This window comes from Rhododendron vialii, chromosome 13a, assembly GCF_030253575.1.
Source record: "Rhododendron vialii isolate Sample 1 chromosome 13a, ASM3025357v1".
In the NCBI taxonomy this organism is placed as follows: domain Eukaryota; kingdom Viridiplantae; phylum Streptophyta; class Magnoliopsida; order Ericales; family Ericaceae; genus Rhododendron; species Rhododendron vialii.
Window position 1 is genome coordinate 112,547 of NC_080569.1, and position 16,677 is coordinate 129,223.

Here is a 16,677-nt window from a genome sequence, read left to right on the forward strand (position 1 = left end):
GGTGTTCTCCCCTTTCAAAATTTAAGAGGGAAACAAAAAGAAACTTTCTACAGAATACTCATGCGACAAATTCAATGCAAATGTGGATGACCACCTCTAAAAAATCAAAAATTCTAATTCCACGCCCACTTACACACCCCCACTCACAATAGATGTGGGGCCCACACACACACTGTGTATAATGTGTGCGGGCTCCATTCCTATTGTGAGTGAGGGTGTGTATTTGGGGCGGAGGTAGAATGATTGCTAAAAAATTACACAGAACTGCATCTATGGCACTGGATTCATCAAAAAAGAAACACCCGAAAATCTGCTGTCTACATTGAGCCAGCTCATAAAACAAGCAAAATGCCAATTTGCCCTAGATAATAAATCTTACATAGAACTTTTGACCGTTACAAGGACCACGACCACAGAAATATGATGGAAGATGCCTTATACTTTCTATCCTTTTGACCTTTTGTTAATAAAATTTTCTTTGCCATCCAAAAAAAGGTAATATGACGGAAGATCAACCCATAAATTCTAGTTTGAGAAACATGTATAATGAAGTGGAATGACATCAACTTCAAGAATACTGGTCTAAATTCAGTCACCACCATTTTTTTTCCTGGTGCTACAGAAATGACACACGTCCAAGGTCCATCATGTTGGTGAATGAATTAACCTATAGCAGCAGATACGATTTTTTATTTCTCAATGTACACATTATTTGTCTTTGTCGCTGACTGCCAAATAAGCTAGGATAAAAGAGATGAACCATTGCACAGGTTGGATATGGACTTGGACAAAAGGAAGAGATGCATCGAACATGCAACTGAATGTTATCTTCGCATAACACGATGGCGTTCTCTTTTGCGAAAGCGCTCAAGCATAAACTCATCTGTCGCAGCTTGCCTTCGTCCAGCTGCATCAGTACCAGACTCATTTGGTTTAGGTTCTTGACTACTACTCTCTGCACCTCTCTCCTTGTACAGCTCAGGATGTTCTGTAAGAAATGATTTTGCATTCAGATGGAATCAATTTAAAGGGAAAAGAATAAAAGTAACGAAAAGATGACATTATAAAACTATCATTCGATCTGAAAATAATCATAGCAGTACATTGAGCACGTCTGCGGACAAAGTTTGTACATGTAAATGTGGCACCTCATTGGCAATTGCATGGGCTGTAATTTCCTTTTACCCAATACATAACAGTGCTATAATATCTTCGGCTATTAACTTATACATAGGAGCATGTTGGAAATTGGGGATCACTCACACACAACTCAGACACCAAAGATATATGTGGTTTGGCCAAAATGCCCGTTCCAATGAGGGAAATACCGAAATACTATTTCACTATGCACATCGGAAATAGTAGAGAGACTCTCTCTCTCTCTCTCTCTCTCTCTCTCTCTCTCTCTCTCTCTCTCTCTCTCTCTCTCTCTCTCTCCAGACTTACCTATACACATACACGCATATATAGAGTTGAGAGGAGAAAACGTCTAAGGAGAATTTAAGCTCCGGCAATGCGTGGGGGCGCCAAACGTCACCTGAGATTACTCCAGTCGGCAGCTGCTGGTGGGGTATGTCCCCCACTTCTCTCTTAGTCTCTCTCAGATGGGGGGGGGGGGGGGGGGGGCAAGTCAACACAGAAAGATGGTCTCAATACAACGAGAGTAAAATTACGTGGAAATGGTGGAATCCAGACTAACATGATGACTGACCAACAGTTTACTATGACGGTGAGCTTTACTCAGATTAGTTATCAAAAGAACGGCTCCAGCTGTGATGCTCCCAAGTGGGTATAGGAGCATGATGCTCCCATTAGTAAATCATATGTATAGCCATATAACGTAGTAAGTGTAGCCATATGATATAGTAACTGTAGCAATATAGTGTGGTCATACAATATAATAAGTGTAGCCATATAACGTAGTCAGTGTTACCTTAGTCAATGTTAGGTAGTATGTACAACCAGTTTCTGTGGTAAGTATTATTGTGATTTTTCACGGGAAAATCACAGCCACCTCGTTTTTTGCAAATTCACCCAACTTTCTATGGGTAGTTTTGCTCTAATGGCTGTGATAACCTATTTTTCAATCTAAGGGTCTATATTTAGTGGGAGCATCATGCTCCCATACCACTTGGGAGCATGGGAGAAGTTTTGCAAAACAACACGAGATATCAAGACTACCCTACACTTAAAGTCCCAGATTTGATGAAAAGGCGAGACACGGAAAAACTAAAGCTGTAGTTCAGGATACAAAATGGAACGGAGAATAAGAAGCTAATGTAAAGTAACCTCTTCTAAGCTTTTCAGCATAGTCTCTGCCGCGTTGGAAATAATCTGCACTATAACTTGAGGGGATGCTAGAGTCTGTTTTAATCCGCCCAGTAAGCCTCTTTTCCTGTAGGAGCTTTTTGGCAGCCTCTGTTTCCTCTATGTTTCTTAGCTTGTACCTGCAATTATTACAGACCTCGACATAAACCCCATGAAGAGGTAAGCAGAGAAGTCTGGTCATCTGCCAAAAAAATAAGACAACCCTCTCTTCCCAACACGGCAGCAGTTACTCAAAAAAAAGGCAACAATACTCGTTTTTTCCCCAACCAACCCTATTGTTCCTACAACGGATAAAGAGGGGGTGTGCAAGAACATGTACAAGTCAACAAAAAAACAAAGAAAAAGCTCCCAAAAGAAACAAGTCAACAACCAGTGGAAATTCAATGATGTTTTGCACAGAGGATATGACAGGGCATACTCAATAGGGAGCTGAATCTCGGCAATCCCAGTAGTCCACTGAGTAGAGCTTTCTTCTGAGTTTCGCCTCTTCACCTGAGCAGAAACAAACGAGTAGTTTTAAACTTCAATTCTCAGGAACCATACACATTGTAATGGGAAAAAGCATGCATTGAATCAACATAGGACCCATATATAAGGAAAAATACATTGATGGGAAATTTTACTACAAGCGCACTTTATTGACACACACACACACATACACATCTCTCTCTCTCTCCATCCATGTATGCATATATAGATCTAGAGAGAGAGAGAGAGAGAGAGAGAGAGAGAGAGAGAGAGAGAGAGAGAGAGAGAGACCTAACCAAGGGTTAGAGCAGCAAGCAATAGATCGAGTCCCAAACTTCAACCTTACTCTTCAATTTTAACACTTGCATGCATAGTTGTCAAAATCATACGATTCGCAATTCACGCTAAAACGATACAAATCTATAGGTGAATCAAGTTTGATCTAAAATCGATGGTGAATCGTAATGATTCACGGTTCCCGTAATGATTCACAGTTCCTTTCACGATTCACGCAAAAACGATACGAATCTACAGAAGTACAGGTGAATCAAGGTTTATCATAATCGTTGCATTCGACTAATATGATACCACTTTTGCGGTTTTGCCTTAATAATTCTTATAGAAAAACAAGAATACAAGATTGTGTGTGTGTGTGTGTATAAATACATACATATATACCCACATATTTATTTTCCTATTGTGCAGGAGTGTCTTTCGACTCTTTACCTATTAGACCACGTGATCATCAATTATCAATTAATAATTGAAAACAATCTTCAATATTGATTTAAGCTTAAATTATTCAATTTTGCAAAGTATATTTATTATGCAGGTATATAGATACATTTTCCAATGTTTTTCGAAATTTGGACCGAATCATTACGATTCACGATTCGGAAATGGGTCAATTCGATTAGTGATTTGACAACCTTGCTTGCATGTGTTTGGGCTCGTTGCTACAAAGACCTTAGTTGTCAGAATCGCATGATTTACCATTCGACTCACAATTCATGCAAAAACCATGTGAATCTGTAGGTGAATTGAGGTTCAGAGGATCGGTGATGAACCATTCGATCCATGGACATATAACAATTGTTGCATTAGACGAATGTGAAACCACTTTTAACTTGGTTTATTTAAAAAACAGCAAGAATATAGCTTCTTATGGTGTTGAGTTTGAAAAAACTGTATTCCTATGCAAAATTTGATACTCATTTGAGTAAAATATTTACTCTTATTCAGAGCATGTTGTTAATCCATTTTTTCCTATTTTTCTGAACTTTTAACATAATCATATAGATATGTTTAAGGCTAAGACACCTTTTCCTCATGAATTGACTCTGTTTGGTGAAATTTCCATACATCATTATCGTCTGAGTCAATCAATGGGTGCAACATCTTTCAAATGCTACTATTTTAATTTGCTAAACTATAACCATACAAGTAGCTGTAAATATTACTGAGAACATGAAACGTGAATTTTGACAAATCTATTTCTTTAATTCTTGTACACTCTAATCACAGATCGCAGCAGACGGCAAGGCTCAAAGCCTCGTACCAACCCACAAATGTTTCCAGTTAAACAAGTTTCTTACCTACTAGGCTGCATAATCATTATTAGAAACATACTTCTCTTGTATTAAGGCCGCTTTCATTTAAATACTAAAATATTTAATACCGATATGTGCACCAATTATGACTGAATCTTCTACAACTCGTGATTCGATTCAGAATTTAGAAAAAGACTATTTCCATGCACGATTGACAACCTACGAGAGAGTCTAGAAACATGTGACGGGACATACTGCATAGAAAATAATTTTCCCCTCTATTTAACAGTCTCCCGAAAAGCAAAAAATTCTAAACAAGTAGGAAAGGAATATTTGTGACAGAGAAGAATCTGTGGAGCATGAGTTCCCTATTAAAAAAAAGGTATTGAATTGAGTAGGCCAATAGCAGTATTCAGAAGGAATTCTCCTTCTGTTTGTTAAGTTAGTTGACCTTAATTACAGAAAAACAACTAGAGCCACACCATGAAAAAGCACAATGGACAACCAAAGGCCACACAAGACAACAGCCTGAAAAAAACATACACAACACACATAACTAATGTGTTTTAAGAGGAAGGATGTGAGGTTGGTGTATTTTGGTCTTATTTGAGGCTGGATTTCACGAAAATCAGACAAAAAGGTTGATAGGGCTAGAAAGGATGCCTAGGAGGAGTTAAGATTCAGTTTGGATTGGATGACAGTAATCTTGAAGAGGAACGAGAACCTGATGTCATATTCTCATTATTTCTAGATTTGGAACTGACTGGAATGTAATGTGATTCCCGATGACATATTCAACCAGGAATCACATTCCCAAACTCAAACTAAGAATCTGATCCCTCCCATACCCCATGGGAATCCTCGATTCCTGGCTCACTCCATACAAATAGGACATGTTTGACTCTAGTAAATATCCATAGTAGATAAGATTACTGAATTAATACAAACATCACAATAGAATTACTCTAGGTATTGAATTACTAGAAATATCATCCGTGGTAATCAAATTCCTATTTCTGCTGAAGATTACCAACATCCAAACCTAGCCTAAAGGTTTTGGCTTCCAGATAGGAGCTCCATGGGGTGTAGGGGCCATGGGTCTGGTTGCCTATGATTGTTTCTTTAGTCTTGACTTACTCAAATGTTTAACCTTCCATGACTCGGATAATTGGTTTCTAGTTTCAGTGGACATGGAAGAGCAATTTTCCAAGGGTGTGAATTCCTCTCCCCAGGCCCATACTTGATCATGCTGTACTACAGCATTATGAGAGTTCTGTGTGTAGATAAAATTATACGCACTCTAGGCTATACAAAGGACTAAATAACCCAAGGTCGGCTCTCAATTGACTCAACCAAAGCTTGTTTAAAATCCGTAAGATCAGTTCAAAAGCTAAGGAAGCAAAGCTTAGAGAAAATCTCTTGGTGGAAGCAAGAATCCAACGACAGAAACACTCCTTTATTAAAGTTGAATATAGTTTGTTATCTTAGGGGATAAGTCCCGACCCAAACCAATTTAGGGAATTTGTTGATATTGTAGCTTTGCAGGGTCTTTCGTGACTCTGGCAAAGTCTTTGTTTTTGCTGTACATGATTTCAAACCCCTTGATGCTATGTTAATAAAAGCATTTACGTAACGACCCATGTTTTGGTGTTTAAAATTATCATTATTTGTAGATTTTGAAAAAACAAAGTATTAGTCAAAATTTTGAAGTGGCACAATGATATTATATGGAACAAAAAAAATGTGTAGTGCTTGTGCAAACTGTGGATCTATGAGTTTTGTCAATATCATAGGTGATTTGCCATTTGGGGGGAAAAAAGGGGAGGGGGGGGAATAGAGGTGGCATTATGCACGGGCTTTTATAGTTGGCAAATGTGAGCTTTTATGAAAAGAGCTTGGTGTACCCATAGGACTTCTGCTCCTGCCAGTATATGAAAAATAAAAACAAATTAATTTTGATTTTTAAGAGGATGTCTCGTGATGTGTTAGAAGTATATAATGTGAGTTTTGACATCATAAAGTGAGAAACGCTTCTACCTTTAGTCAGTAGTCTTTTGGCTTTGTAAAATACTTGATCATATATTGTGAGTAGAAAATTCAACAAGTTGATCAAGGAAATAGGTTTATTATATTCTACGGCCTTATTAATTTTTCATGTGCAGAGCAAGTGGGGACCCGAGTTGGAGTATTTGGAGGTTTTAGCATTTTAAAGATTATTTGGAGAACAATCGTTGTGGTATAATTTTTGGTGATTGAGGGCCACAATGTATATTTATTTTGGAGACTTGTAACATTTGGGGAATTATTATTTATATGGCAATGAAAAAATTCGGGTTGTCACAATTTACATGTTCAAGAAAAGATTGCCAACCACTTAAGGAAAGCATAAGAAATTTGTAACAAAATTGCTTTACTCACTTTAAGATGCTCAGGAATGTTGTATAATTCATCCTCTGCGTGTTTTATTTCATTCTCAGCATGATTTGCTGAAATATTCCTCCCCCGTTTCTTTGCCAACTCTTGTTCTACATATCTCAACCTGTTTCGAACAAAAAAGAAGATACATCTGTGAAGAATGAATAGATGGAAAAAAAATCCACATCATATTCCTAATTGTAAAAAGGGGCCAATGAGTTCTTCAATTCCTTTGTACATATTATCAAGTCAAGCCCTTTGGATACAAATCTGTTAGGCGACTGTTTCAAGGAAAAAAACAATATCTATTTACATTAAAACAGAAACACAAGGAGATGCGTTATTTTTTGGACCCAACATTACAATAAGCTATTTCAGCTCCTCTTATATTGAGTTTCTGGCTTCGCCACCAGACTTTGAAGCGAGCATTTAAATCACTCTAGTGACCAAAAAAAAATTTATTTACAGCCCCCTTTAATAAAGATTGTAGATAAGAATTGAGAGTTTTGACTTCACAACAAGTGTAACAAGTTTTGGTACATAAAACAGATTTTAGACTATGATGTGGCATTCTTTCTTTGTATGTCACAAGATCACCCTTTCATTCTGGGGTGACAGAGTCACGGAGGGATCATACCAATCGAGCCATTTTTTTACATGCTTTTCCCGGAGGTTTGGAGAAAGCTGCAATCAATAGGATTTCACTAATCCTCCCTTCTGGGATCATCTCGAAAGAGGCATAAAAGGAATGCCACTCCTACACAAAAGAAAAGGCCCACAACAAAATGGCCCCATACATTTCCGTGTGTAACAAAAAGATCTAACTTATCAAGCTATTGGTTGAGACAAGGATTACATTCCTTTGAATCCCAACTATATAAGCTACTAACAAGAGAGCACAGTTAGGCTATATACAAGACCCTCCAAACCAACCTACAAAATGACATTGTTTCCTCTCCCGCCAAATGCTCCACTACAAAAAAAAAAAAAAAACCAAATATATCCCAAGTTTTGCTCCTCTTCCCAAACCAAGGAATAATAGAAGTCCACATCTCCTTGGTTATCAAAGAATAGATTAGAAGACGATTCATCGCAGCCGCATGTTGCTTACACATATAACCACCAAAAACAATATTTGCATTGTTCGAATCACATATCTATGGCCAAATCTTTCATTAAGCCGCAAACTAAAGAGAAAGCCAGTTTGGGTGGGGCATGGGTGCCACAAACTGCTCTCCACAGTAAAGTGGAATTATGATGAATGCACTATAAAGGGATTTCACCTGAAAAAGGCCCGTAAAAGCAAAGCTTCACCAAACGAATATTCATTTCCCCAAATCCACTGTAGGCCATACAATCATTGTAAAAATATAAAATTCCTACATCTCCTAATCATGTATTGCAGCGTGAAGGCCTCGATCCCAAATGACTTGGACACCATCCCTCCTGCCATAGTAGTCCATCGATGCACTCCTACTCACTACCACATAAAAAATTGCACTGCAAGAGAACTCACTCCAGATTCCTAAAACTATCCTAAAACAACTTACCATTCCCAAGTCCATTTGATATTGACTTGTGAACTCACTCCAGCCCTTCCTAATTCCGTTCCAAAGCCCCCCATAAGAGGAGTAATCACCTCCAACAAGTTAACCACCTTTCTCCAGCCCTTACTAATTTCTTCCCAGGTGGCAATACAAACTATACTTGGAAGAAACCACCTTTCTCCATCACCTCTCCCTCGTGCAAAAAAAATCACCAAAGCCACTTGCCCAACAAAGCCTTGTTAAAGATCTTAGGCTTTGTCGTTCTCAAGTCCCATCATTGATAGAACCATAAACCATATACTAAATGCTATTTAAAGTTCTCCACTAGCCCACCCCAAAGGAAATCCAAGCAAAGACACAAAATATTGTCCCTTCTAAACCAACGCGTTGTGTCCAGAGTGACATCGCCTTATAAGTTGAGCACAAAGGTGAACCCAAAACGGATGACAAGAGATTACCCACCTTGCAGCCCATCACTAAAGGAAGTAGTTCAATATCCTCAACCTATCCAAAACTCCAACATGCTTTTTCCAATCTTCCGAGATCTTACAGCATGTGGATCCTCAATCTCTATTGTTATTCGTCCCAGTGGAGGAATTAAGCTATAGACGGTTCAGAAGGCAGTTCACACAGTTTTGTTTCAGGATTGATATGCACACAGTTTTGTTTCAGGATTGATATGGGCAATGTCCAAGATTCTTGATGACTATTTTGTATGAAGACAATTATATTCTGTTTGGAGAACTGACGGGACACTTGGTTTATTGATGTAGGACGGTTTTAGGGCACCTGAGTATTGCCACCTACAATTGGAATCGTGGTGGTTTTGGGTAGGGAAATAAAATATTACTTGGATAAGTGCGAAAAGAAGAAGAAAGGAAAAATTGACAAGAAGAAGAGAGAGAAGAGAGATAGATGTGCTTCAACCTCGAAAGGGTTAGGCATTTTCTGCAAGGAAGGACCACAACCCAAACCCTAATCACAATGGCCTCAGCCTTGTAAAACTCAATTCATTAAGCCCAAATGAAAGATTACGTCCCAATTTATAATCCATGAAAAAGACTCTTCTAATTCCTAGAAGTCTAAATGAAATGAACCTAATCAATGAACACATTGAACAATCTGATACATTGAACCTACTAACATGTGTTTAATGCATCTAGTCTAGATGAATATTAATGCCCTTGAACTACGAATGCTTGAACGACCACCACTGCCAAGAATCTGATCTTCTGAAATTACTAAAATACCCTCATCTACAATCTGCCTTTTTTGCTGACCTCATTGTTTATCTCATGTTTGAAACTGTGTTCCGACTCTTCCGAGGCTGTCTATGATGCAGTAGGATTTAGGGGTATTGTTGTCATTTTAGTGACTTTAGTGTGTGTAGGGTTTTGAGTCTATAAATAGGTGTCTTGAGCCCTCATTAGTTAGTTTTTGATATATTGATAATAGATATTTGAGAGCTTTTGCTCCTTGTATTCCCCTTTGAGGAATTTATCACTCTTATGAAATCTATCCTTGATTTGGTTTGCATCAGTCTAAGTCTCAACTACATATATGAAAGTCATGTAACACAAGTGAATACATGATGTGTTGAATGTATCTCACTTTAGTGATTTGAAGTAGAAATTACTACTATATTATAGTGGGTCTGGGACTCTTGTTTCCTCTAATTCATTACATGATCGTTTAGACAACTATGCACGTAACTAGACCAGACTTTAGATAAGTCCCCAATACTTCGAAGCTTCAAAAGAGATGAAACAAATGAAAGACACGTTTAAATGGTAGTACCTGATTAAATTAACACTTGGAGCAATCAATAGCAACTAAAACAGATTGTAAAGAACTTAGAAGTAGAGTGTGGTATGCGTTGTCCGGAGAGACAACAAAGACTCAATAGTCCATGCTCTTTATTCTACAACTATTACCTTGAACTTCTAGTACTGTAAACATAAATTGGAGTGTGGTATGCGTGGTGCAGAGAGCCACCGAACCGAAGACTCAACACACTACGAACAACGATCGTATGAATATTGGAATAAAGAACAAAACTCATGTGGGAAGCAAAACCAAACACACGAGAGAGAAAATCAAACCAAGAGAGACAGAATTTATGTAGCTCGGCTTATGTTGGGTCACACCAACTCCAAGGGAAGTTGATCAATGGCTTCCACCAATGGAAAAATAAAAGAATGCTCAAGAGAGCAACAAAGGAGAGTTTCTGTAGCAACGCACTCTCAAACTCCCACCAAACCCAAAAATACAAGTTCTCTCTCTCAAACCCTAACTGAGACTCTTATGTTTTTCTCTCTTACAAATAATGAATCTCAATACAAGTATTTACACTAGGAGAATCCTTGCCAAAAAATAATTACCCTAAAAACATAAACCCAAGTTGCAACTCGTCTGGACGGACTTGACTACCATCCAGACGGAACAAACAAAAGCTTCAGAGTCAAAGTTGCCAATGAGCATCCGGACGGCTGTGACCTCTGTCCCGACGGTGGTCACCAAAACGATCCAAACATCACAATATGGAAAGTTAGTATAAAATAGATCACAGTATTTTCCCATCGTGCTTCTTTTGAAACATATTGTTTGTTCTTCTTCAATGTAATCATGCAAAAACACATTCAAGGAGCATTACAGCCCAAACTCTGAAACCTTGCCTTGCCAAAACCCCATTCTCTCTGGACTTGACCATGCATATTTCATCTTTTTCCGTATGAAGGAAATCTTTGAGGAACAAAATGGAAGGAAAGACTTTTAACGCCACGTATAACAATAACGACACAAACAACAATAGTATCAAGAGAGAGGATTGTGCAATTGTGGGTCAGCTGAGTCAATAAAGAAGAGGTGCATGAAAAAACAGTTAAAGAGTCAGTTGAAAGGTATTGAAAAACAAATTGTAGGGCTTGAAAAAACCTTGGAAGAGAGAGCGCAAGGAATACCAAAAATGTGGGAGTATTACATATTGGGGTCTTCGACCATGACAGCAGTTTCCTGAGCGAAGGTATCCTGCAAGACCAATTCGTCTTTCTCCCCATCCCCTTCGTTCTTCTCGCTTGCTTTGTTGGGAACTAAACCGCCACTGCAGCTGGCGACAACCGCGCCCTGCGCTGCTGCTGCTGCTGCTGCTGTTGTAGGTATCGCGGGAATCCCAGACTTCTTCTCCCTCTGTTTCTGAAGGAATTTCACCTCTTCTAACACCAATCTGGTCGTGTGTTTAATGAACGATAATACCCCAATTAACTATTAAACCAACACTATTAAGTTTGATCGAACAAATGAATGGATGGAAGTGACTATAAATTATAAAATAAATAAATAAAAACAAGATTTGAATCAGTGAGATTAAGAACCCTAGACTGGATCGTAGGAGGGATTAGGAAGGACGAGAGGACAAGATAAAAAGACACAGTCGAAGAGCTTACCTCCTTTCCCCTTCATCGTCTGAGACATTAGTTTGGATACCTTGATCGTCTTCTCCTTCGTATGCTGTCCCTCTTTTCCGGAAATTCTTCGCCTTCATTGATTCTTCGATTCAAAGATGTCCGAGCTGAGCTACCTCTTGTCTTTGATGGTTCTAAATAGTCGCAGCCTGTGTGTTCAAGTAACTAGGTCAACCTGTCTGTCTGTTTTTATTTTTACGTATAAAAGTAGGAGTTGTAAACTAGGTCTACGAATTACGTATCGCGCGTGTCTTTCAAATGATAGTTTTGCCCTTGAATATTTAAAAGAGTCCTGCTACACGTGCCGACGTCCGGCGTAGAGAAATCGTACCAACGGCCGCTCCGGGCCGTCTCCAGACACCGGACGGCCAATCCGAGCCGTCCAAAAATTTAAAAAATAAAAAAAACGAGGGGATTTATACGAGAATTAATGACATCCGATGTGTGTAGGATGCTTGATTTAAATATCCTATTTTCGTGTATATATGTATACCTATATCTTTTATGTATTTAAAAATTAGTAGCCCCTCTAGTTTGTATAAAATCTCAATTTTATCCCTAAGGGAGGGAAAATGATAGTTTTACCCTTGAATTCCATTTGTTTCCTTAGGGATGGCATTCGAGGCAGATATGGGATTTCCGTCCCCGATCCCTGAAACTGATATGCTACCCATATCCGCCCCGATAACCGAACGGGGAGGGAGAAATCGAACCATAACTGAACCATTCAATTTTTGGATAATTTCAGAATCGAATGGGAAACCGCAATAGACTATTAATTATGATAAAAAAGGAAAAAAAAATAGAGATTTGATGGTTAAAAAAATGAGAGAATTTTTCATAAGTCCACTATAGCACTTTCCAAACTCATCTAATCCACTTCTAATTTTCATAACCCACTAAGTCCACTAATAATTTTAATGACAAAAATACCCCACTTAAAAAACAAGGGCCTTGCTTGGCTAACGCGAAAATATATTTTTTTCATTTTTTTTCGTTTTTGTTGCAATCAAGCCGCCGCCGTTGCCGCCATCACCACCATCGCCACATATAACGTTATATGTGTAACAAAAAACATATTTTTTCATTTTTCTCGATTTTTTTTATTGAACCCGTTACACTTAATATTTAACGTTATAGATGTGACAAATTTCTCTTTTTGTTTTTTCCTATTCATATGTGTTTTTGAGAGGCCGTTGCGCAGACCAATTCAATAAGAGAATATATAACGTTATTAGTTTCTTTGTTTTGGAGTTTTACAGGACAAAATTAGGTACCAAGGGCAAATTGTCACATATAACATATATGTCTCAGTAGAGAAGATCATTTATAACCAAACCACATCGCTAACCGAACTTCAAATCACATATTTTCACGTATAAGTCGGAAAGGCCGCTACGTGGACCAATTCAATAAGTGATCGACAATGGAGTATATACTGTTATATATGACAGAAACTCATATATAACGTTACATGGTACAAAAGGTCATATATAACGTTATATGTTCTCTTTATTAAATAACATAGAATATTTCTAATCTAGAATGCTATATATAACAATATAACGTTATATATTATTATATATCTCTCTAACTAAGAATGTTTTTAAAAAATGACATTAAATAACAATAAAAACACACAAAAATATATTTTTGTGTGACATGGAAAACACACATATAATCTTATATGTCTAGCCCTAGAAAAAAAAACACATATAACCTTATATATTTATTCAAAAAACTCCAAATATATCAAGTCGGAGAGGCCGCTGCGCGGACCAAATCAATTAGTAATTGATGAAAAGCACAAATATAACCTTATATATTTATTCAAAAAACTTCAGATCTCTAACCTAGGAAAATCACACATATAACCTTATGTATTTATTCAAAAATCTCCAAATCTGATGATAATCGGACACGGGACAAACAAAAGACCGGATCAACCTTTTTCACGCCTCAAGATTTCAAATACCACCACTAGGCTCACCATCATTTCAAATACCACCACTAGAACAACACCACTAATCAAAATGGAAAGAAGACAACAAACTACATAAAAGAGTTCACAGATCTACACCTGTACAAGTCAAACTCAATCTCATTTTGTTTGAAAAAGAAAGGACACAATATTGCATCTAAAAGGCCAATGATAGATCCGAACGAAGAGCTCCAATCTGGTGTATGTGAGCCCAGTGACATCCGACGGCCACCAATCGTCGGCGAGGGTTCTCTACACTTACGATAGCACCGCTGATGGGTTCAGTGCAGTGCTTTCTGAAGACGAGATGAAGACTGTAAAGAAGTTACCAGGGTTTTTGTCGGCTTACGGTGACAGGCAAGTGACGCTGGACACCACCACACGTTCGAGTTCCTATCGTTTAATCCAGTCAATGGGCTCCGGCCGGCGTCGGATTACGGGAAGGACGTGATTGTCGGCGTGCTAGACAGCGGTGTGTGGCCGGAGAGCAAGAGCTACCGCAATGAGAGAGAGAGAGAGAGAGAGAGAGAGAGAGAGAGGCTGTGCTCCAGATTTGTTTTGGTCTAGGGTTTCTCACTATAAGATAGCTTATGTAGAAGGACATTTTCGTCTTGGTTTAATTTCTTTTTTAAAAGAAATGGACTTAAGGCCTTACTAAACTATATTAGTGGACTAGAGGGGTTATAAACATTAGAAGTGGACTAACTGGGTTACAAGTTCTCTATAGTGGACCCTAGATCAATTTTTTTTTTTTTAAATTGCTCCAAATGTGAAAAAAATGTTTGTCACTTCACAAACCTCACTTCCCTTCTCTGGTTATGGTTGGGCATCATTTCCACCAGTAGAAGAAGAAGAAGATAGGATGATGTTGTGGCTGCCCCAATCTCTGATTGAACTAAATATCCAAGATTTCCCAAATTTGGAGAAGCTATCTTGCAATAAATTTCAAAACAACCCTTCTCTCAAAGAATCATATCTGGAGTTGCACCAAGCTCACGACCATTACAGAGCTATAGCTGTTTCCCTTGCTTTTCGGCTCTATGGATCTGGAATTGCCCCAAGTTGGCATTGTTTTTTCTGGGGAGTGAAGGAGAAAACCATATAAGTATAATAAGGTGTGCGTATATATATATATATACACACACACGTAGGGGTATTTTTGTAAACAAACTATTCGGTTCGTTTTCGGGTAACGGTTTGGTTCGAGTATCAACAGAACCATAACCGAACCGAACCCGTTCGGTTATCTCCTATCCTCCACCATATCCACCCCCATGGGGAATTTTTCGGTTATGGTTCGAGGAAAAAAAACGGTTTCGATTCGGGTGCCCATTCGGTTCGTTCGAGATTGCCATCCCTATGCTTCATTGATGCCTTTCAGATGGAGGGACAAAATTGAGATGAAATGTATACTACCGGGTTAAAATTGACACTATCAACAAAATTGAGACTTCATGCAAATTAGAGAGACCATTAGTAAAAAAATTCCAAATAATGGCGTGCGAGGGGGCGGTTAACGGAAGAAATCAGGCCCGTTCCGGAACGTAAAATAAGTCATTATTTTCTAAAAATATGCAATATGGATCTTCTTTGAAAAATCTCGATAAGATCTTTTATACAATGCAAAAAAATTTAAAAATTATTTTTTATTTACATTATTTTTTAGTTTGGTAATGTGAAATAAGTATTTATTTTTTAAGAAGGTATTCTGGAACGGAGTCTCAAAATAGATTATATATAATAGAGTAATCGTACAGTACTGTTAAATGATGATTGTACCATTTCTACTCGCACCAAGTTGTTCAATAATTCCAATGACATACTCAAATTTACGCTCAAACACATACTTACACTCACATAAATGGTGGGCCCTATACACACACTAGAATGTATAGTGTATGTGAGACTCACCACTCATGTGAGTGGTGGGTATGTGTTTGGGTGTGAGTTTGGACGTGGTTCTAGCACCGTTGTAACTTGTTTTCTCTACCCCTTGTACTTTGAATGTTTTATCCTTTATTTTCGAACCATACGGAGGGCCGAGGCTTCCTATGAAATAGTATACTTTGAACCAATTTTGTAGGACCGAACACACACATAAGATATGCGACTATCAAAAATAGTAAAGAAATCAACATATAGAAGTACGTGATTTTTCAAAATCGAGTACGTCTATGAGAGCGAGAGAGCGGCTGTTGTTCTTTTATTATCACAGTATGAAACAAGGTTTACAATATAGATTATTTATACCTACTCTATTCTAATTCTAATCCGGTATTTGGCTTGTATCTCAAAAATACCCCTGTACTGTACCACCGCACCCCCCAACCCTTTCTACTGGACCCACGATGGGCCAGTTGCCGGAGCGGACCTCACTCCGCTCCGCTCCGTTCCGTTTGAGTAACTGGCCTATTTCTAGAACTCTTTAGTATCTCTCCATACTTCACATATGAGTCACAATTCTAACAAATTTCTACTATAAAGATGGTAAACACTTTACGTATGCTTAATGTTCTAAATAATGGAATACTCAATCATTTGTTTCAAGATTTTTAATAGGAACATAAATTTTTTTACAGTATAATCATTCAACCATCCATTTAGCTCGTCTTCGTTTCTCTACTATTCAAAAGCTATTGTTTGGTTCTTATAGAAAGGAAGTGAAGAGGCGGAAAAGCTAAAAAAAGTACTCCAGTAGAAGAAGAAAGATTCTTCATTGTTTGGTTTGACAAAAAATAGAGTGAAAAATACGTAGAATTTTGATATTTGCGCTCCATTTTTTACTGATAGTGCTTCACTTTGTTCAGGAAGTTACTAGTAACTTCACGTTAAAAGTGGAGCGCCATCAGTAAAAGTGGAGCCCGAAAATCAATATCATAAAAAATACTAGTAAAATAAGTATTTAGCAAAGTAAAATATTTCCAATA

At 38.0% G+C, this 16,677-nt stretch overlaps 1 protein-coding gene across 1 annotated transcript; it reads right to left on the bottom strand.

The window, feature by feature from the left end:
* Positions 1 to 501: 501 nt before the first annotated feature.
* LOC131313621 (protein COP1 SUPPRESSOR 2) lies at positions 502 to 11,963 on the bottom strand. The gene is made up of 6 exons (XM_058342024.1): positions 11,752 to 11,963; positions 11,289 to 11,531; positions 6,765 to 6,885; positions 2,747 to 2,820; positions 2,290 to 2,447; positions 502 to 988 (listed from the first exon to the last, which is right to left on the bottom strand). Exons 1-6 carry the CDS (start codon positions 11,847 to 11,849, stop codon positions 825 to 827), a joined length of 858 nt encoding a protein of 285 aa, XP_058198007.1. The 5' UTR covers positions 11,850 to 11,963; the 3' UTR covers positions 502 to 824.
* Between the last annotated feature and the right edge of the window lie 4,714 nt (positions 11,964 to 16,677).

What these genes read in the sequence shown, in the direction of transcription:
- LOC131313621 (XM_058342024.1), bottom strand. Translation starts at nt 11,849, where the DNA reads ATGAAGGCGAAGAATTTCCGGAAAAGAGGGACAGCATACGAAGGAGAA. An exon ending in ATGGTCGAAGACCCCAATAT is followed by an intron (nt 6,886 to 11,288) that starts GTAATACTCCCA and finishes TGTTCGAAACAG; the next exon opens with GTTGAGATATGTAGAACAAG. An exon ending in GAGATTCAGCTCCCTATTGA is followed by an intron (nt 2,448 to 2,746) that starts GTATGCCCTGTC and finishes TAATAATTGCAG; the next exon opens with GTACAAGCTAAGAAACATAG.